This window comes from Coregonus lavaretus, assembly GCF_964263955.1.
Source record: "Coregonus lavaretus genome assembly, chromosome: 1".
NCBI classification, from domain to species: Eukaryota; Metazoa; Chordata; class Actinopteri; order Salmoniformes; family Salmonidae; genus Coregonus; species Coregonus lavaretus.
Window position 1 is genome coordinate 61466056 of NC_139988.1, and position 23423 is coordinate 61489478.

The 23423-nt window shown below is 43.0% G+C and overlaps 1 protein-coding gene across 1 annotated transcript in view; it reads left to right on the plus strand.

Moving 5' to 3' along the window:
- The window catches only part of LOC311128879 (actin-binding LIM protein 1-like), a gene marked incomplete at its 3' end in the record, with an annotated part of 95291 nt that extends 78790 nt beyond the window's left edge, over positions 1-16501 (plus strand). Inside the window, exons 14-24 of the mRNA XM_084161099.1 lie at positions 3277-3381; positions 3804-3851; positions 6753-6902; positions 8361-8449; positions 9408-9531; positions 11345-11397; positions 11589-11649; positions 11996-12003; positions 12654-12728; positions 16115-16195; positions 16388-16501. Of these exons, the coding sequence (XP_084017225.1) occupies positions 3277-3381; positions 3804-3851; positions 6753-6902; positions 8361-8449; positions 9408-9531; positions 11345-11397; positions 11589-11649; positions 11996-12003; positions 12654-12728; positions 16115-16195; positions 16388-16501 (908 nt within the window). The remainder of the gene's footprint in view (positions 1-3276; positions 3382-3803; positions 3852-6752; positions 6903-8360; positions 8450-9407; positions 9532-11344; positions 11398-11588; positions 11650-11995; positions 12004-12653; positions 12729-16114; positions 16196-16387) is intronic.
- Positions 16502-23423: the final 6922 nt, after the last annotated feature.

Below are 23423 nucleotides of genomic sequence, written 5' to 3' on the forward strand. Positions count from 1 at the left end.
TATTCTCCATGGACTTTACAGTGTCCCAAAACTTTTTGTAGTTAGTGCTACAGGATGCACATTTCTGTTTGAAAAAGCTAGCCTTTCCATTCCTAACTTATTGTGTGTATTGGTTCCTGACTTCCCTGAAAAGTTGCATATCGCGGGGCTGTTCGATGCCAATGCAGTACGCCACAGGATGTTTTTTTGCTGGTCAAGGGCAGTCAAGTCTGGTGTGAACCAGGGGCTATATCTTGTTCTTAGTTCTGCATTTTTTGAATGGGGCATGCTTATTTAAGATGGAGAGGAAAGCACTTTTGAAGAACATCCAGGCATCCTCTACTGACGGAATGAGGTCAATATCCATCCAGGATACCCGGGCCAGGTCAATTAGAAAGGCCTGCTCGCTGTGGTGTTTTAGGGAGCATTTGACAGTGATGAGGGGTGGACGTTTGACCGCGGACCCATTACGGACGCAGGCAATGAGGCAGTGATCGCTGAGATCCTGGTTGAAGACAGCGGAGGTTTATTTAGAGGGTAAATTAGTCAGGATGATATCAATGAGGCTGCCCATGTTTACACATATGGTGTCCAGGGCACAACTGGGGGCTGAGGGGGGGTCTGTAGCAAGCGGCAACAGTGAGAGACTTATTTCTGGAAAGGTGGATTTTTAGAAGTAGAAGCTCAAACTGTTTGGGCACAGTCCTGGATAGTATGATAGAGCTCTGCAGTAGATTGCAACTCCGCCCCCTTTGGCAGTTCTATCTTGACGGAAAATGTTGTAGTTCGGAATGGACATTTCTGAATTTTTGATGGCCTTCCTAAGCCAAGCTTCAGACACTGCTAGAACATCAGGGTTGGCAGAGTGTGCTAACGCAGTGAAAAATTCAAACTTGGGGAGGAGACTTCTGATGTTAATATGCAAGAAACCGAGGCTTTTACAGTTACAGAAGTCAACAAATGATAGCGCCTGGGGAGTAGGAGTGATACTGGGGGCTGCAGGGCCTGGGTTAACCTCTACATCACCAGAGGAACATAGGAGGAGTAGAATAAGGATACAGCTAAAGGCTTTAAGAACTGGTCTTCTAGTGCGTTGGGTACAGAGAATAAAGGGGGCAGATTTCCGGGCGTTGTAGAATAGATTCAGGGCATTATGTACAGACAAGGATATGGAAGGATATGAGTACAGTGGAGGTACACCTAAGCATTGGGTAACTATGAAAGAGAGCATCACTGGAGGTACCGATTGAGCCGGTCTCCGCGTATATGGGGTGGTGGGACAAAGGAGCTCTCTGAGGCTGGTTAAGCTGAACTTGGGGCTCTACAGTGAAATTGTATAATATGAACTAACCCAAACAGCAATAGGCTAGGCATATTGACATGGGAGAGAGGCATAACGCAATCACAGGTGTTATTCGAGAGGGCTAAGACAACAACTGGTAATGGCGACGAAAGTTTGGGCTGAGGCTAAACAGATAAACAGGATGGGGTACCGTGTAAAAGAACAGTCCAGCAAGCATTAGCTGTGTAGCTGAGTGATCATAAGGTCCAGTGAACAGCACTAAGTAAGTTCGGGAGCAGATTGTAGGTTGCTAAAGCACAGGAGCAGGAGGCACGGCTGTTGATTGCGCATGCTAGCGGGCCGGGGCTAGCAGATGGATCTTCGTGGTCGTCGCAACGGGAAGCCTGTTGAAACCACATCAGACGATTACGTCGGCAGACGTGGGGCTCCGTGTCGACACTAGGAGGTCCCGTCTGGTTGACAGAGAGGTAGATAGCCGGGAGATGGGCCTGGCTCGAGGCTAGCTCAAGGCTAACTGGTAGGTCGGGAAGTGGATATTAGCCAACATCAGCCATTCGGTTGCAGCTAGCTAGTTGCGATGGTCCGGTGTTAAGGTCCAGTGATTCCGGCAGAAAATCCGATATGCTCTGGGTCGATAGCACGCTGTGCAGACTGGCCGATAATTGTCCAGGCTAGAGCTGGCTGGTAGGTAGTGCAGGCCATGTGGTGAAGACCGCTAACGGTGGCTTATAGCAAGTAGCTAGTTAGCTGGCTAGCTGGCTAGTTTCAGCCGTAGGTTCTTGATAAAAATAAAGAAATAATAGAATCCGTTCCACATTGGGTGAGGCGGGTTGCAGGAAAGTATATTTAGTTAGAGGATGGAAAGTGAGATTGAGAAATATATACGAATAAAATACACACCAAAAACAAAAAAACTGGCTATTTACACGAGGACACAACACAATACACGACCGCACTACTTCGCCATCTTGGAAATTGACCCTAAGCATACTGCTAAAGCAACACTCGAGTGGTTTAAGGGGAAACATTTAAATGTCTTGGAATGGCCTAGTCAAAGCCCAGACCTCAATCCAATTGAAAATCTGTGGTATGACTTAAAGATTGCTGTACAACAGTGGAAACCATCCAACTTGAAGGAGTTGGAGCACTTTTGCCTTGAAGAATGGGCAAAAATCCCAGTGGCTAGATGTGCCAAGCTTATAGAGACATACCCTAAGAGACTTGCAGCTGTAATTGCTGCAAAAGGTGGCTCTACAAAGTATTGACTTTGGGGGGGTGAATTCTGTTTTTTTGTCTTATTTCTTGTTTGTTGTGTAAATCAAATGATTCAAACCCCCCCAAAATAAATTTTAATTCCAGGTTGTAAGGCAACAAAATAGGAGAAATGCCAAGGTGGGTGAATACTTTCGCAAGCCACTGTAACTGACGGTCTCACGGTAATTGACCGTTAATGAACATAAATACATTTAGCATCTCCTGGCTTCCACGCATAGCCTACAAGCCACTGATGCGGACCTTTGGAAATAAAATACCTCATGCCTTATTGCTTAAATAGAGCACTGAGTACCAAGTTATTAGCGACTTGCAGTTAGCAAGTTTGGTAGGCTACTAATGACCATCAGCGGCATCAGTGCGCAGTATTGGAGAAGCCTAGTTACCCTGACTAAACGGTCATGTGGAATTTGACTGCGGTCATGACTCGTGACCACTAGTGTGGCGGTAATACGGTCACCGTAACAGCTCTATATGTAACTAACCTCCATAGTGTGACTAACTGATTTGGTAACACAGGATTCTTCAATCATTCTCAAAATTTGATTACTCTTTCAGTCCCCTTGCGTCCATTTTTATGCTTTATCCTAATCTCACATGCCAGACTTTACAGCTATATGCAATACTCCCTCGTCTGGCTCTGCGAGATTAGCTTTTTCCAAACGTATGTTTTCCATATCGTTGCCCTGCTTACGTTTTGTTCTTGGTTCTTCTCATTGGAGGCACTGATCCACCTAGCGGGCGGAGCTCCTCTATACCCCAAAGGCCAGACAGCCGGCCTGTCACTCCGCCTCTCTCTCTGACCCCTAAACATTTCCACCTCCCAGGTAGGAGACACACGGAGCGCACCCTATCACTGTCACTGCTACTGGTCACCTGAGACCTTTTATATCTCTCTGTCTCTTTTATTGCTCTCACTCACTTCACTTCTCTCTACCACTTTTCCATTTCAATAACGCTTTTGGTTGAGTCCATTAAAGGATGCTTGCACTTAGTGTGCCCTTTTCACCAGTCACATCACGAATATAAGACTCTCTGGATAAAATAATTGATTTTAATGTAAATTTGTATGTAAATGCTGGTGCTTATTGTTTCACTGTGTTTTACAGTGTGATTGTGAAGACACCCTCACTCTGTCTCTGTGGTATTTTTCATGAGTCATTTCACAATGCCCTCTGTGTCACTGGAAAAGTGTTTGATACGTATACATGAAATGCAAAAGACTGAGTTTTGTCTTTCTCCCTTTCAGATCAGGGGATCAACATTTACAGGAAACCACCCATCTACAAACAACACGGTACATTCACTCTTTGCGACCTGGTTTCACCAGCATTAACAGCATCATTATTGTTATGAATACTTATACTGATACTATTATCCCCAAATAGTGTCATGAGCCTCATTGGCTATAACAATATCGATAAGCTTAGCTTAGGTTGACTCATAAAACTCAGTCCCTGTGGTTATATCTGTGGTGCGGGCGGGTTTAGGGTCATGAAATACTGTGTGGATCAGCTGTTTGTTCACCCGCCTGCAATTGCTAATAACCCATCCGCAACTGCCCGACTATATGTGATAAAGTGAATATCTGAGGCCCACACCTGACCCTAACCCGCTAATATAGAACATGTGGCTAAATGTAGGCTAAAAGCTGATAGTATCAACCACATAAAATATGCATCCAAGCCGAACTGAAATCTTATCAAAAACATGTTGGGTCATTTTAACAGCTTTTAATTTCTTTAAAACTGGTCAAACTGTTGTCATTTGGAAATGTTGCACAAAAAATCGTTCCCATTTTTGTATTTTTTATTGCATTTTCTCCCCAGTCCCTATAAACATCTTTGCAGAGATGAAAGAGGAAAGAGAAAACAAACTTTACCGATGTCAACTAGATTGAAGCATTCATTCTATCGATTTATGACATTATTCTGGTGAGCAAGGGTTAATTTAGTCTTCTAGGCAACAACTAATGACAGATGAGAAGCTGCATGTATCTAATTATAGACAAGTTGACTAAAAAATAGCTTCCCAAAATGTTGGAAATTATAAGCAGAAACATGGGCCTATCTAAAAAGGACTGTACAATGCATTTTCTATATTTACAGGTCAGGATCAGGTGCAGGCCTCAGATTTTCCCTTTATCACATATAGTCGGGCGGTTGCGAAAGGGTTATTAACAATTTGCGGGCGGGTGCGGGTGAACAAACAGCTGACCCGCACATCACTATTAGCTATACAAAGCAGCACCTAACCTCTAAAGGTATAGGGTCCTTTCAATTATGGTTTATTTGTTTGGATAGAAATCACGTTGCTCTGTACACCATTTACTGTGCCCACTTCCAATGTCAATGTGTCAATACTTTTTGAAGTCTCTCTCTGACCAAACACTTTCTGAACACTTTCTGAGCATCTAACGCCTAAGCAAAATATCAAGGCATGTGAGCGAGCCTACAGCATATCCAAAAATCTAAAAAGAAGGTTCAAGATGGCAACTTAATTCATATCATTTCTATCAACAATAGAGCCTACACTTTCTATCGCCATTTTAAACTTCTAACGCGGTAGGGATAATAAGGAAGGGAGTGGTTGATGACACACAAGAGCAGCCGTTCACCAACACCTCCAACCGCTATTCGGATGTCGGCCAACGCAGGTTAATGCTCAATCTGATTGCATCGAGGCCTAAATTGCCCTCCTGAACCGTCTTTCAAGATTTTATTTTTACATTCCTAGGACGGAGCACACCTTCAGCCGTGCAGATAATATTATATATATTTGTTAGAGCGCCAGCACACTACAGCATTTGGAAAGTATTCAGACCCCTTGACCTTTTCCACATTTTGTTATATTACAGCATTATTCTAAAATGGATTACATTTAAAAAACAGAAATACCTTATTTACATAATTATTCAGACCTTTTGCTATGAGACTCGAAATTAAGCTCAGGTGCATCCTGTTTCCATTCATCATCCTTGAGATGTTTCTACAACTTGATTGGAGCCCACCTGTGGTCAATTCAATTGATTGGACATGATCTGTCTATATAAGGTCCCACAGTTGACAGTGCATGTCAGAGCAAAAACCAAGCTATGAGGTCAAAGGAATTGTCCGTAGAGCTCCGAGACAGAATTGTGTCGAGGCACAAATCTGGTGAAGGGTACCAAAAAATGCCTGCAGCACTAAAGTCCCCAAGAACACAGAGGCCTCCATCATTCTTAAATGGAAGAAGTTTGGAACCACCAAGACTCTTCCTAGAGCTGGCCGCCCGGCCAAACTGAGCAATCGGGGGAGAAGGGCCTTGGTCAGGGAGGTGACCAAGAACCCGATGTTCACTCTGACAGTGCTCCAGAGTTTCTCTGTGGAGATGGGAGAACCTTCCAGAATGACAACCATCTCTGCAGCACTCCACCAATCAGGCCTTAAGGGTAGAGTGGCTAGACGGAAGCCACTCCTCAGTAAAACGAACATGACAGCCCGCTTGGAGTTTGCCAAAATGCACCTAAAGGACTCTCAGACCATGAGAAACAAGATTTTCTGGTCTGAAGAAACCAAGATTGAACTCTTTGGCCTGAATGCCAAGCGTCACGTCTGGAGAAAACCTGGCACCATCCCTATGGTGAAGCATGGTGGTGGCAGCATCATGCTGTGAGGATGTTTTTCACCGGCAGGGACTGGGAGACTAGTCAGGATCGAGGCAAAGATGAAAGGAGCAAAGTACAGAGAGATCCTTGATGAAAACCTGCTCCAGAGCGCTCAGCACCTCAGACTGGGGCGATGGTTCACCTTCCAACAGGACAACGACCCTAAGCACACAGCCAAGACAATGCAGGAGTGGCTTTGGGACAAGTCTCTGAATGTCCTTGAGTGGCAAAACTGTTTTTGCCCTGTCATTATTGGGTATTGTATGTAGATTGATGAAGGAACAAAACAATTTAATCAATTTTAGAATAAGTCTGTAACGTAACAAAATGTGGAAAAGGGAAAAAGGTCTGAATACTTTGCCAATGCACTGTATATAACCTATGTACAATTCTGAATAATAGGTGTAAGTGTAAAGTTACGGGATTATTTTGATCTTTACCATGTAGAGATTATCACACAACATTTCAGACAGATGATGTTGAAATGTTCAGCTGTAGTTCAGGGGACTTACTTAGACACTGATAGTCCAGTTCCCCTGGTTACCAACCTAGTTTCACCCTCACCAAAAAGAAAGTCTGCTGATGAAATCATCAGATCCGCTACATTTCCTGCCGCCAATGTCCCCCCTCTGGATGACACATCATCGAGCGAGTGCGACCACTGGCCCCCCTACGCTCCCTCCCTGGCCCTGGCTGCCTTAGATAGAGTAGGCTCCCTATGAGCATGCTTGCACTGCCCCACCTCCCAACCCTTAGAGGCTCACTACCCGTAACCAAACCCTGAACTTCGCCCTCTCCAGAAACAACCACTAGTCCCTACCCCCTAGACATTTGTGGAGAACTGAGAGGATTTGATAGGTTTGAACAATATGCCAATAGCTCCCTCTGATAGACTAGGTGTAATATCTGCCATATCCTCTCAGATTTCCACAAGTGTCTAGGATGTAGGGGTTGGGGTTCTTTATGAATAGGACAGAATATCACTCTTATTCACTTGTAGCTTAAACCCACCACAAAGTTTTGACGCAGGAACACAGACTTTTACAATTAATTTGCTGAATTTTGCGCAATGCTGAATAGTGTCTCCTTTAAAGGCTATTGTTGTTGGCGTCATGTCACTTCTTGCTTACTAGATCGATTGATTGATTGATATACAGGTAACTGCCAAAATAAAGGAAACACTTTAGTAAATGAGGGATAGAAAGTATATTGAAAGCAGGTGCTTTCACACAGGTGTGGTTCCTGAGTTAATTAAGAAATGAACATCCCATCATGCTTAGGGTCATGTATAAAAATGCCCAGTTGCCCATTATAATTTTTTATATTTTTGAAGGGGGTGTGTGTATGTGTCTCAGTCACCATATGATCTCAATCCAATTGAAAACTTGTGGTAAATTCTGGAGCGACGCCTGCGTTTTCCACCACCATCAACCAAACACCAAATTATGGAATTTCTCATGGAAGAATGGTGTCGCATCCCTCCAATAGAGTTCCAGACACTTGTAGAATCTATGCAAAGGCACATTACAGCTGTTCTGGCGGCTCATGGTGGCCCAACGCGCTATTTATATCGGTGTTTATTTTATTTTGGCAGTTACCTGTACCTACACCATTCACAAATGACTTGGACAGAGCTAACTGAGACTGGCCTCAAACTGACTTGTCTTCCTGCACAGTTTTTTTTGTGTGTTTTAAACTAATAGTAAAAAGCTAATCTTGTGAAGACTGTTGTAATGTCTGTGTTAACATTCAGTGCAGCTGAGTAGTTGTACTGCCTTGGTGTTGTCTGTGTGTATGTCTAGTCAACTCTGTCTCTCATTTGTTTTCTCCCACACTCCTGTTGCTCATATCTTCGTTCTTCAACCCCACTGCAATGGCTGGAAAGAGAAATCCTACAGCACTTTTGTAAATCCTTTTAAAAATCCTGTACAGTACTTTTGTGAATGTGATATCCACGGATGGAAGCATTCTATAATGCATTCTGTTATAGTTTTGGACAGTCTCGTTTTACTGTATCTAGCACTGCTCCTCGGTCAAGATGCCTTTAGTTCACACACAATGATAAGGACCTGTGTGTGTCTGTGTCTGTATCTGTGCGTCTGGGAGTGTGCGCGCGCATGTTTTGTTGGCTCATTTGTGGGTTGTGTATGCCACTCATAGGATCAGAAGGAGGAAGGAGACGGTCTAGGGAAGAGGAGGAAGAGGAGGCCCTGAAGAGAAAGCAGCTCCAGGAGGAGCATATCAACAAGGTTAGAGAAGGCACATTCATACACCTATTCCCACAATAACACCCACAAACATACACTGGCCCAGGTAGGCAGCTCTGCTCTACTATTGTATGTTCGTAAAACGTTATTTCTGCAGGTATAATGCTTTAAACTTATCAGAAGCATGTACAAGCCTTTATATTGTCTTATAATAAGGTTTATACTACGTTATGTCTCTGTATGTATCAACATTTTAACTGACTCAAAATAGCTGGTATTTAGTAAGGATCATTATTAGATCAAAAAACATAAGATGGTCATACATCCTCATGACAAGTCGTACAGTGCATTATAACTTGATCATAATGCGTTATACCTACAGGCTTTAAAGAGGCACTGAACACGCCGTTTGGCATGTGTGTTTTTCAGTTGCTCATTAGAAAAACTAGATTTCAGTCTCGGAGGTATGTTTCCTGACCGATTCCGCGTTTGGTTAATTATGTTTGTCCCCCATGAGACACTGTAGATGCAGAAGCCTATTTCACTTTCTCAAAATCCACAGAATGAACCTAAGAAAATCCGTAATTCATTTAGATGTTTTTGCCGAGGTGTTTGGTGCAGTATTTCTCAAGTAAAAAATATGCAACATGTTGTCTTATGTAAACAAAGTCAGGCTGCTTGGCAGGTCTGTCTCACTGTCTATGCTATTGGATAGAGAGCAATCACCGCAGCTGTTCACCCCATCTTAGTGGGCAAATATAAATGTACGTCAAATCAAAACCCAACCTTAATTTAGCCGTTGTGACGGATGTTCCAAACTCCGTTTTAGACAAGACTGACTTTATGACCAAAATTATCCTATTTACACATTTCTGACACTAGAATAACTGTTTCTGACTCATATCGATGCCACAGAGGCCATTTTCAAAGGGATTCGTTGCTTTTTAAAGGCAGTTGCTCTTTAAGTTAAGTTTTACGACAATGTTCTGTGTGTCCACAGATCCAGTCTGGTTTGGGGAAGCTGATAATGAAGGAGGAGAATGAGAAAGAGCAGATCAGGGAACGTCGCGCACGCAGCCAGTCAGCTCAGCGCTATGACCCCCAGCAGACCAATTGTGATGGAGGTATGTTCTGACCAACCTCACCATATAGTAACTAGCACATTGTTTAGAAAAACCACATCAAATGAGCTGTAAAGAGGGAAGCATCGTAAAATCATGAAATAAGGGATGCTGGGAGTCTCAGAATGGATTGCGCCTTGCGTATGACTTGTGCCTAACATGCTGACCATACCACCCACGTTGCATGCGCAAGCGTTGCAAAATAAATGTACACATACATGTTATTCAATCATTTCATCAAAATTGCTTGCACGCTTCAACGAGCGTCTGCGTAGCCAGGCGCGAACTTGGTTCTATTTTTGAAGCTTGACTCGCTGCAAGTCCCGCCTCTCCAATCTCCTCATTGGTTTTTAGGAGCATATACCCACGTGGGTGATTGAAAGATGAATTGAGGTCCACACGCCAGTCCAGTTAGTAGCGGTAATGCACCTTAAAATTGGTTGCCAACCACCATATAAAGTCCACAGGAGAAGAAGAAGAAGACTGAAGAAGGAGAGATTACTAGAAACTAACTAGGTATCCCTTTTTATCTGTGGATTAATTGTCGGAGAAGAGAACAAACGATTTTGAATGACTAAAAATGGGTTCAAATTCAACAACGATCCAGAAAAAAATGAACTTGAGCATTTCAGGTAAAATAACAACCCAATGTTTATATCCCAGGACAAATTAGCTAGCAACAGCAAGCTAGCTAGCTAAATGTCCATGAATTTTCATGTGTTTCAACCTGTCTCCAAATTAATATAGTTGGTTCAGAGTTCGTTTTCATATTTCAACCTGTGTGTCCTGATCGTGTCTGGTGTGGATGGACAAAACAAACATGCGCGCGCATGCCCGGTCTAGTCAGTATGTAATAAAGGTGAGAATGGTCAGTTAAGTTCATACCAATGATCCAAAACAGCAGATCATATTGAATGTTAAATATTGAATGTTAAAATGGATTCAATGAACAATCTGTAAAATATGGTAATCAGCGCGCTATCCACCCTGAAACTGCTGAGTTTCCTCAGGAAGAACAGGCGCTGATTTCCCTTCGCACAGATAGCATCCACATTGGCCTCAAAACTCTGTTTGCTTTCAAGGAAAGTGCCAAAGTATTTGTATTGCTCAACGATCTCCACTGGCTCACCATCAATCAGAGTCTGCATTGGTGGCAGGGAGCTCCTCCGGATATCAATAGCCATATCCTTGGTCCATACTCCTCCACCACTGGGCCATGGCTCACCTCCTCATCCTGTAAAAGACTCACGATAACCACGTAATCTGCAAATGTAATGATATGTCTAGAGTCGTGATTACTCTGACAATCATCAGTGCACAAAACAAACAACAGAGGGTAAAGGACATACCCCCAGGAGGATACTGTGCCGGATAGGGAACTGTTGACTCTCACCCTTTGAGTTTGGTTGGTTAAAAAGTCAATCAACCAGCTGACTACTGTACTGTATGTTAAAATCAAGATCAAAATTGGACAAAGGCCTCTCTGCTAAGACGTGGTTGTATACAATAAAAATCAGAAGGGAAGTCAACAGATAGTAGTCTGGCATGGGTCTTACTTCCCTCAAGATGTTTAAGGACATAGTTAAGAAGAGTGATGGTTGTATCTTCCACCCCTCTCAATACCCACCCCTATCAACATAACAAACACCATTTTGGGGGTTTTCCGCTGCAGAATGTTTTGAAACCTTTTGATATGGTGTGCACCAATAAATACCATCCTGGTAAGGTCCAACCTCAAAAGCAACCCTATCAAATAAACAGCATGAACCATTCAAACTATAGGACAGCCAAATTGATCTTAGTTTCAACCTTTCAGATGATTCCAAAACCTCATCGCTGCCTGGTTATGGACGGAATGGATTACACCGGGTAAGATCAGACGCTTCACATATCAGATATCACAACTATTGATTCACTCCAACAATAAAATCGATCTAATCAATAATTGATTAATGTGGATGGGTTCCACTTATAGGCTTTGACTGATAAAGTGTTGTTGATCATATTGTTCATAGAAACGTGTGATCGCTGTTGTTACAATACTGTCTCTGCCCCTACAGCCTCAGTCTACAGATTTCACTCAGTACAACAGCCATGGGAACATGTGTGGGGGAGGAAGAGGTGAGTGTTGCTCAACAAATAAATATGTGGTTATATTCACAGCTACTTCTACATCTACATACAATTTCAATATTCTTAAAGCTACAATCTGGGATTAGTTTTTTTCAGCAAAATGACAGCCCTGCCACTTGTTTTGGTATACAGTTGAGGAATGGGGCTTGGGAAATGTAACCCCTCCCAGATCCCAGATTGTACCTTTAACTGATTATCTATAGTAAATAAGCCACCCAATTATTGAGCAGTCAGATTTGGAAATAATGTAGTGTTTCTTTCAGATTTAAATGATAAATTGTACAGGAAAAACATTAACTGTGAGTCTCATTTTCTGTCCCATTTTGTCTTGCAGAGTTTCAGGTATGTCTCTCATTTGCTTATCCACAAATGCCTTTCATTATGCGTTTTCATTTTGCATGTGTTTGCTCACTCTATACCCAGGATCGCAAACTTCATGTTATCCTGAATGTCAACCCACTCCTGCTAAATGCCTGCATCACTGTTGGCTATCCCAAACTGTATTGAATGCATTGCAGTGACCCTGAATGCTCCTGTCAAGGAACACATACAACACTGCTCAGACATGTTTCAGTCTCACTGTGACTAGATAGAACCACTGTACTGTACATACAATGTAGAATGATCTTTGTCTCATTGCCTGTTTTATTAGTTGTTGTTCCGAAATGTCTCCAGTTGTCACTAAATGTCTCATTTAGTTACATATTCAATTGCAAACTGTAACAGTCCTCTTGACTGTGAAACGTTGAGGTGTCACAAGTGTAGTTAACCTAAGAGCCAATTGATAGGAATTGTATCAAAAGAATGCCAATCTTTGAGAGCCATAACCTATTACCGACAGCCAAAAGTACTGCAGTGACCATAAGTACCAGTATGCCGCTCTATATGATGGGAATAAGATACAGTAGCTGGGATAGTAGTAGATAGCCATGGTAGATGTATCTCGGTTCCATACCACTATATTACATGTGTGTGTATGTTCTATCCTGTAGCACATAAGGGATGGCAGTGCTGCAGTAACAAGAATGGACAGGGGAGTATCTATGCCTAATATGTTGGAACCAAAAGCAAGTATAATTTTTTTTTAAATATAATTTATTTATAAAGATTTTGAATTTACCTGATGTATGTGCCCTATCCTTATTAATATATTTCACTGAAATTCCAATTTTTTAAATGTATACTTTACTACAAAAATGAATATGCTGTATGCTACAAAAACGAATATGCTGAGTCAGTAGAGAGTGAGCTCCAAGTGAGCTTGGCACATCGGAAACACAGCACACATTGGGTGATATAATAGAAGGAATAGTGAGGTAAACCTCATCACCTATAACAGGAGGAATATGATTGGTGGTGTGTCTCATAATATCACCACTAACTACCTACAGTATGCAGCTGGTAGTGAGTTCCTTCATGGGTTCCTGTAACCAAAGGCAGCCCCTCTAAAGTACTAAATCTCCCATGAGGCTATGGCTGTGCTGCAGTCCAGACAGGAGCTAGTGAACTGAGTCACCTCTCGCTTAGCATGTCGGCTTCTCCATGCTCATTCGCACATGGCTTCAATACAGACTGTATGTAACATACAGTGGAAAATCCAACACCAAATGTGTCTTTGAAACAACTTTATGAAGGAGAGACACCTTCATTGTTGGATTTTCATGATTGGTGTGGCTACTATGAGTTGGTCAGATAGAGAAAAAAAGCACAAGAATCACTCCTTGTTGCTTATTTAGAGCATTTCAGTAAGATCTTGCAAAACTCTCACTCTAAATTCCAATGGATCTCATCTAGGTGTGTTTATGTACTAGGCCTAACATAAGTTAGCTGTAAAGCCCACAGTATAGCTGCTTTCCAGGACTCGATATCTATGTCTTGACAATTTCATTGAAAAGAATTGTCTAACACTTACAGTTCTGTATCTATTTTGTAACTTAACACATTTTTGGGTCACAGTTAGTTCTCTGAAAATGTGGATCTGTAGACTAATATAGTCTATTTATCTAGTCAGTTGGCTGGATATCCTTTGGGTGGTGGACCATTCTTGATACACACGGGAAACTGTTGAGAGTGAAAAACCCAGCAGCGTTGCAGTTCTTGACACAAACCGGTGCGCCTGACACCTACTACCATACCCTGTTCAAAGGCACTTAAATCTTTTGTCTTGCCCATTCACCCTCTGAATGGCACACACACAATCCATGTCTCAATTGTCTCAATCCTTTTTTAACCTGTCTCCTGACATCAATAAGGGATCATAGCTTTCACCTGGATTCACCTGTTCAGTCTATGTCATGGAAAGAGCAGGTGTCCTTAATGTTTTGTACACTCGGTGTAGATGTTTTGGTAATAAGCAGAGCACTAATGCACGTACCTACACAACGATACTGGCATCATGCACCTCCCTATCAACTGATACCCTTATAGTTGAGCTCCCAGGGTCTATAGCCCCATCAGCCCTCTATTACAGCCCTCACTCACAATCTCCTGTCACACCTGTTGTCCATACCCAGTGTTGCCCTGTCTCAGACAAGACTATCAGTTTTGAACATACTATAACTGTAAAAATGATGCCCTATCGAATCAAATGTGGATACCCGATTTCTGCGGTATCTCAAAAATATGATCATGCGCTGTCTGCAGCGATGAATGTGTGGATTCATGTACTCAATAAAATAATTACAGCCTAAGTATTCTTTCCCCTTTTGGAAATACAGTGCATTCCGAAAGTATTCAGACCCCTTTACTTTTTCCACATTTTGTTACATTACAGCCTTATTCTAAAATTTACTAAATTGGTTTTTTCCCTCATCTATCTACAGACAATACCCCATAATTACAAAGCAAAAACAGTTTTTTGGAAATTGTCGCACATTTATTGAAAATAAAAAAATGAAATATCACATTTACATAAGTATTCAGATCCTTTACTCAGTACTTTGTTGAAGCACCTTTGGCAGCGATTACAGCCGCGGGTCTTCTTGGGTATGACACTACAAGCTTGGCACACCTGTATTTGGGGAGTTTCTCCCATTCTTCTCTGCAGATTCTCTCAAGCTCTGTCAGGTTGGATGGGGAGCGTCCCTGCACAGCTATTTTCAGGTCTCTCCAGAGATGTTCGATTGGGTTGAAGTCCGGGCTCTGGCTGGGCCACTCAAGGACATTCAGAGACTTGTCCTGAAGCTACTCTTGCTTTGTCTTGGCTGTGTGCTTAGCGTCGTTGTCCTGTTGAAAGGTGAATCTTCGCCCCAGTCTGAGGTCCTGAGCGCTCTGGAGCAGGTTTTCATCAAGGATCTCTCTGTACTTTGCTCCTTTCATCTTTGCCTCGATCCTGACTAGTCTCCCAGTCCCTGCCGCTGAAAATCATCCCCACAGAATAATGCTGCCACCACCATGATTCACCGTAGGGATGGTGCCAGGTTTCCTCCAGACGTGACGTTTGGCATTCAGGCCAAAGTGTCTTGGTATCATCAGACCAGAGAATCTTGTTTCTCATGGTCTGAGAGTCTTTAGGTGCCTTTTGGCAAACTCCAAGCGGGCTGTCGTGCCTTTTACTGAGGAGTGGCTTCCGTCTGGCCACTCTACAATAAAGGCCTGATTGGTGGAATGCTGCAGAGATGGTTGTCCTTCTGGAAGGTTCTCCCATCTCCACAGAGGAGCTCTGGAGCTCTGTCAGAGTGACCATCGGATTCTTGGTCACCTCCCTGACCAAGGTCCTTCTCCACCGATTGCTCAGTATGGCCAGGCAGCCAGCTCTAGGAAGAGTCTTGGTGGTTCCAAACTTCTTCCATTTGAGAATGATGAAGGCCACTGTTCTTGGGGACCTTCAATGCTGCATGTTTTGGTACCCTTCCCCAGATCTGTGCCTTGACACAATCCTGTTTAGGAGCTCTACGGACAATTCCTTCGACCTCATGGCTTGGTTTTTGCTCTGACATGCACTGTCAACTGTGGGATCTTATATAGACGGGTGTGTGCCTTTCCAAATCATGTCCAATCAATTGAATTTACCACAGGTGGACTCCAATCAAGTTGTAGAAACATCTCAAGGATGTTCAATGGAAACAGATGCACCTGAGCTCAATTTCGAGTCTCTTAGCAAAGGGTCTGAATTCTTATGTAAATAAGGTATTTGTTTTTAATTTTTAATGTGCAAACATTTAAAAAAAAAAAAGTTTTTTCGCTTTGTCATTATGGGGTATTGTGTGTAGATTGATGAAAAAACATGTTTTAATAAATTTTTGAATAAGGCTGTAACGTAACAAAATGTAGAAAAAGTCAAGGGGTCTGAATACTTTCCGAATGCACTGTATCTCAAAAATCTAGTATCCAGGTTTGATTGAATTGGGTCCTCAGTCAGTTTTGATGGCCCCTTGGTCTATCTTTCAACAGTCTCCTTTTGAAGCTTAATTCAATATTGACTTCATTTACTGACTAGTGTCTCCCTTTGAAGGTCGTACCATATGAAATGCTCATGATAACCAGTAGAGGGCGAGCTAAACTTCCCAGGGAGGTGGACAGAACAAGACTGGAGGTATCATTTGATTTCTGCATGTGTGTGCATGAATGCTACACAAATACTTAGTGAGGAAAGTACAGAATCCATAGATCCATATAGCTTCTTGAGAGTTTTTCAATGACCTTATAGGAGCGTAAATGCTAACCACAACATCCCCCCTTCCCCTCCTCCCCCTCCTTCTTTTCTCAACCTCTCTTCTCACTCTAGCGCCACTTAGCCCCAGAAACGTTCTTTGACATCTTTGGGATGGAGATCCAGGAGTTTGACAGGCTTCCACTGTGGAAACGCAACAACATGAAAAAGAAGGCCAAGCTCTTCTAGCATTCAGAGCAGCATGCACTCATCCCATCCTTTCAGATAGCACTACCACTGTAATATAGATGTAGGATTTGTTTCGATTTTTCCCTACCTTTTTTCTGACATGTTCAAGAAGGCAATGCAATGGACTCTTTTTTCGCTATGCCTCCTCTACGGACTGAATACATGATTTAATAACTAATAGATACATTTGAAAGCTACAAGGAAAGAAAATAAAACAATTTCTTCCATGTTCAAAAATAACAAAGAATGAGAAAGAATTATGAATCAAGTCATGTTCTTTTTGACTGCTGCGGTTTTAATTTCTTGCTTTGCTTTGAATGGAACTGCTTTCCTTGACCTGCTTGTTTCCTCATATTTGTTGCTGTTGATTCCTTTGGAGCTTTGTTAGTAGAATCTCATGGCACCATATGAAACATGCTGTTCACATGCAAAACTGGAATGTCTGTCTGTCAGCTTCACATGTCAATGGTCAGCTTACCCTCATTTGGCTGTCAAATCAAGTCAAATCAAATGGCTCACAGAGTCTTCATCATGGTAAATATTGGGTCTTGCCATTCCTTTATGGCTCTTGTACATACCAGCTAGCCTATGTTACTCTCACTGGCATCAGAGTCTGGAAAAGCTATTATTCAAAACAATATAATGTGGTTTACATATAGATCCGGGTCATATTCATTAGGGCATGAAACGGAAAACATTTTAAACCGTTTTACAACAGAAAACGGAAATGAGCCTTCCAAGTGGCCTCCCTGTTTCAGTGTGTTTTCATCTGTTTGATGCCTAATGAATACAACCTACAGTTTCGCCTCTCAGGCTCCCATTGGAGTAGCAATTCTTATTTTACTAACAAATATTCAACACAAAAAGACACAACATTTAATGTAAAAAAAAAAAGACTGTTTTATAAATGAAACCCACACTGCCATTTGTTGTATTGAAATATAAGCAAAAAATAAAGCTTTAAATCACTGTCTATGATAATCCTCGGCTACTCCAAAGGTATCGCCTGTATTAGTTTACCTGTTCTCCTCTAAGCTATTAAACTATAATAAACACTGTGGTTCATGTATGTTGTTCAAGGAACTACAGTGTGTGTGATGTAATATGAGGAATCTCCTGTCAAGTTTTATGGGACCAATCAGACAGTGTATTCCGTTGACCTCCTGGACTTCAGCCAATAAAGAGGCAGACACCCATGGCACTGTCTCTTTCTCTCTCAAACACGCACATACAGATACACAAACACCCAGGATTATAGTAGGCCTATAGTTTTAAAGTATTGTATGAATCAAAGTATGAATGGAGGAAATACGGTATTGCTAAATATTATCTATGTATCAAATTGGATCACTTCTGTTCGCTTATTGTTAGAATTAACTGAATTCCAACTAGTTATTGGGACAGACATGAATGCCATTCTGGATATGCGGGACAGATCTAATAAGACCAACTACAATCCAAAGGCAACCAAGGCTCTCCAACAGATGTTCTCTGATTACAACATTTTGACATATGAGCCTCTCTGATCATCATGCTTTTAACTGCCAGATACAAATTCCTGAATTTCCTAAAAGAGCCACAAGATGGCGCCTTAATGTTTCCTTACTACAAAATCCTACTTTCTGTGTACAATTTGAAACGGAATTGAATTCATTTATAATGATTAACAAAAATTCAATCGATGATCCTATGATTTTATGGGACGCCATTAAAGGTTTTATTTAAAACAATGCAACTGCATTTGCATCTGGGCTGAATAAATCACAATTAAAGAAGATATCAGAATTGGAAAAGTTGTTAACAACTTGAGCATTCTCAACAAACACTTTTTTCAGACGAGGTAGTGACTACTCTCTTCAAAGTCAGAAGAGACCTAAAATACAGAACTAAATCAATTGACAAGACAGAGAGGAGAATTTGCCATCCATCGAGTTAGACTTAACCATTACTTCCATGGTAATTGACCCAGTCGTCTACTGGATAACAAGCTTTGCAGTAATGATCAATTAGTGAATATTGCAACTATCAGAACCCAAATTAATCAACCAAAAATGATCCCGTTTCTATAAAGAACTGTACACCTCTGATTGTAAATTCACACCAAGCCAGATCGAGTCCTTTTTAAAAGATATCTCCTCTTCTCTCAACTGAGGAAGCCGGCTTGCTGGGAGCCCAAATCCCTCTACATGAACTCAAAGGGGCATTGGATAACATGAATAAAGGTAAATCACCTGGTTCCTCCTGAGGTCTATTTAAAACGGTGGAACCAATTACGCCCACTGTTACTTGCAATGATTAACACAGCCGTTCACAAAGGTTCATTTGGAAGGGATGTAAATGCAGGACTAATTTTACTTTTCATTTTTTTTAAGGTAAGGACACCACCCAGTGCTCTCATTATCACCCTCTTTCTTTGATAAACACAGATATTCAACTATTTTCTAAAATTCTGTCGTCCCGTCTTGAAACGCACTTAGCCAAATTGGTACATCTGGACCAAAGCGGGTTTGTAAAAAAACGATTATCCTCAGATAACCTCTGTTGTCTATTACATATTTTACATGCTTCAAAAGAAACCAAAGCTCCTTGGGCAGTTCTATCTCTCGACGCAGAAAAAGCTTTTGATAGACTAGAATGGTCATATCTTTGGTCGGTTTTGCGACATATGGGACTTGGCTCCAATTTCATTAATATGATTAAAATACTACAGTATATGCCAATCCCTCAGCCATAGTAATAACAGGCAATACCGGCTCTGTTCTGTTCAGAATAACTAGAAGTAACAGGCAAGGTGATCCCATCTCACCTCTGCAATTCGACAATTGAAAAAATATACACTAATATCTCTCAATTATATGGATCACGTCATCTCATTATACGCTGACGATATCTTACTTTATCTAGACAATGCATCTCAATCTCTCCCAAAAACTTTAAAGATCATAGACAAATTCAGCTCCATCTCAAGTTGTAAAATAAATCTAACCAAATCTGCCCTACTGCCTCTCAAGACCCCGATGGAGGACTCCATCTCCACTTATGGAATCCCAATCATTTCCCATATAAAATATTTGAGAATAGATGTTTTTCCTTCCTTAGACAAATCAATTAAATCTGACCTCAGAAGATGGACTAATATCAAAGCTGCTTTAACCGGCAGAATATCTCTTGTCAAAATGAATACATTGCCAAGGCTGAATTTCTGTAGTTCAATGCTTCCCTTGTCTCTCCCGTCTGTCTATTGGGATAAAATCCATAGTGCGTTTCAAAATGTTTATAGCAAGGTAAGCGAGCCCAGATCAAATGAAAGTTTGGTATGGATAGTCCTCCTTCGTCTTTCCCTCTTTGCAAGTTTGCTAATTTTATCCAGGCTCACTTACCTTGTATTTCCTGGCACTAGCAATTCGTCCCATCCTAAATTGGTTTAGATATGATTATTCTGCCCCCTGGCTGTGTATAGAGAGAAATATGGTGTCTCCTACTGCCCTGGGAGAGGTGGTCTTCACTGAAATATCACTTAAACAATGTAAATTATGCTTAGGTCCTATTATTGCACACACACAATTTCTTTTTGGCACAACATTGAAAAACAATGTAACTGGGAATCAAAATGGCATGCCCATACTCCAATATTTCACAATAATGCCTTGCAATCTGGAAGGCGGCCTTTTGCATTCCCCCAATGGTCCAAATGTAGAATCCGTACCCTTGCTGATTTCATGGACAGTAATGGTTTGAGAACATTCCAAGATTTGAAAGACAAATACACATTACCAGGCAAATCCTTTTATGTATATTTACAACTTACAGTAGGTCAGCTATGCTGGCCTATGGAGTCCCTTGGGGAAACCCATCTACCGAACCATCCAATGATGGGATTTATAAATACATTATCTGGGCTCCCGAAAGGACTGATCTCTATAATATATTAAAAAAATTGAAAAGCTCATATTCTGAGCTAGCCAATAAAAACGATAGTTACCGGAGTGTAACTCCAGTTCTATGAGTGGAGCGGAGCCCCATAGGGGAGATCTGCCCCTATTGGTTTAGGAGCCAATAGGAGTACAGGTGTCCCTATAAGAGGGGATGCCTCCCCTCAATCAGCCTCCCGAGATATTTATCTTCAGCGAGACTAGAGAGGGTCGGCAGGGCCTTAAGTCCTATGGGGCTCCGCTCCACTCATAGAACTGGAGTTACACTCCGGTAACTATCGTTCTATATCGTGGAGCTCCGCCCCATAGGGGGGGGAGCTCTGCTCCTATTGGTTTAAGGCGGAGCGCAACGCTCCAAAATGTACTCCCTGCCGAGCCCAACACTTCCCATCGAAATTAAAAGGTCAGGCTGCAATGGCTGCAACCAAGTCCCGCAGTACTGCAACCACTGTATGACAATACAAGTGTCACAATATACTGCGTCATCGGTTAAAAACCCGCCCCACCTAGTCCAATGGCAACACCAATGACTAGTGGGCAGATCACCAGAATACGGGCCATACTAATCTGTACTAGCAGATAGATGGTACCTCAATATCCTGTCACAATAATACCGACCACTAATGGAATGACACAAAGTGTCACTCTACATTGTGTACACGGTAGCCCGCCCCACTCAATCAATGGAATCCCAGAGATTAGTGGGCAGATCCCAGAACATGATTCATGCTAATCTGAACAAGCAGATGGATGACGTCACATTCCGTCAAAATTGTCATGACCGGTCTAATAGTACCGTAACCAAGGTTACTACTATTATCCCTCATCATTCCGCCTCAACCCAGTTATTCACTGGTGGGCAGATTAATACATGCCTTCTACTGTACTGAACATGTCAGTCAGGAGTAATGCCGAAATATGTCCTTCTGTCAGAAGCGGACCTGAAAGAGACCTGTCTCCTCAGTCCTGCATTCCTCTCTCCTAACTCAAGTCCTCCCCTCAGTCATGCTGAGTACAGACTGAGCCAAAGAGTTAGAAGACATATCCAAGAGATAGAAACTGATAAATGGAGACGGTGACGACCACGACACCACTGCACAGATATCCTCTACCCCTGTTCCTCTGAAAAGGGCAGTAGAAGCCGCTACTCCACGAGTGGAGTGAGCACTTATACCCTGAGGCAATTGTCGCCCCGCTGCCGCATAAGCTGTCTCAATGCCTTCGCAAAGCCAATGAGACAAGCGCTGTTTTGAAAGTGGTCTACCTAGTGCAGCCGCACCGTGACACACAAACAGCTGAGGCGATGACTTAATCGCTGCTGTGCGCTCAACGTAACACGCCAAAGCGCGCACTGGGCACAGGCGATGGAGCCTTTCCTCACTCCTCTCCCCATGAGGAGGAGGAGAAAAAGCCCACAGCTCCACGGTCTGTGATCTATATGAGCTCTTAATAACCTTCGGCACATATGCTGGGTTAGGACGTAACACCGCTCTGCTCAGATCGCCATTAATGGCAAGGCAGTCGGGTCTCGTCGAAAGAGCACACAAATCACTAACACGCTTAGCCGTAGTCAAAGCAAGCAACAGTGCCATCTTCATAGACAGCATCTTGAGGGGTATTTGATTCAATGGTTCGAACGGCGACTTACATAGCGCTTCGAGTACCAAAGCCAAATCCCACTGAGGAAGCGTGTCTCTAGGCATTGGCCTAAGCTACCGCGTTCCTAATAAGAAACGTTTCACTAGAGGGTGACTGAAGACAGTGTCTCTGCCAAACCCCTCGTGACAAGCTGAAATCGCCGCTGCAAACACCTTAATGGTGGCGGGCGATCGCTGCTTATCAAACATAAACTGCAGGAAAGAGAGAACACTCTCAACCTGACTGCTCATGGGGTCTACATTCTCTGTGACGCACCACTGTGAAAAACCGTTCCATTTACTGGCATACACCCTGGAAGTGGAACTGGCACGTGAACCCTGTATGGTCCTGATTACTGAATCAGATAACCCACGGCGCTCTAGCCTGTCCATCTCAGGAGCCAAGCCTTCAGTGGTTGGCCGATTATGGGCAATCGCCCTATTGAGCCTCCCGCCTGAGACAACGCGTCCCGTCGATGTGGAATTGGCCAAGGTGGCGCAATCAAGATCATCTCCGCAAACCATGGAGCCCCTGGGCAATCGGGAGCTATCAATATTATTGACAGCCCTCCTGATCTCACCCTGGCTAACAGTGGGAGAATGCAGGACAGCGGAGGGAATGCATACAGAAGAACTCTCGGCCACGGATGGTGCGCGAACGCGTCCCTTCCCAGTGGCGGTTCGTCCTGTTCCCTCAGAGAGAACCATAGGGGACAATGCGCGTTCATGCGTGACGCGAATAAATCCACCTCGGCTCTCCCGAACTGTGCCCAAATTTGGAGAAAAATGTCCGGATGCAGACGCCACTCGTCGTCTCGAGGACCCCCTCGAGACATGAGGTCTGCTCCTACGTTCAAGTAGCCCGGAATGTGTGCTGCTCTCATTGAGCGAAGGTGCTCGTGAGCCCACAGCCACAATTCCTCCGCCGACCGGTGGAGAGCAGGAGACCTGACTCCTCCCTGGCGATTTATGTGGGCTACTGTGGTCCGGTTGTCTGACCAGATCAACACATCGCGACCCCGAAGGGTAGACTCGAAGTGGGTCAGAACCAGTCGAACCATTTCCAACTCCAAGAGGTTGATGTGGCGACTCGAAAGAGGCCAAACACCTCTTATTGCTTGGGTCTGACATGTCCCTCCCCATCCAGTCAGAGAGGCATCTGTAAACACTGGAATGTAGGAGGACACTTTGCCTATCGGGACTCTCCAATAGTTCAGATCTGCACTGAGCGAGAGAGGAACCACCACCAACCGATGATGTTGACACACTGGATCTAGTCTTAGTTGGGCAAACCATCGCTGCATCCTGCGCATGCGCAGGAGTCCCAGCGGAACCACGGAATGGGCTGACGAC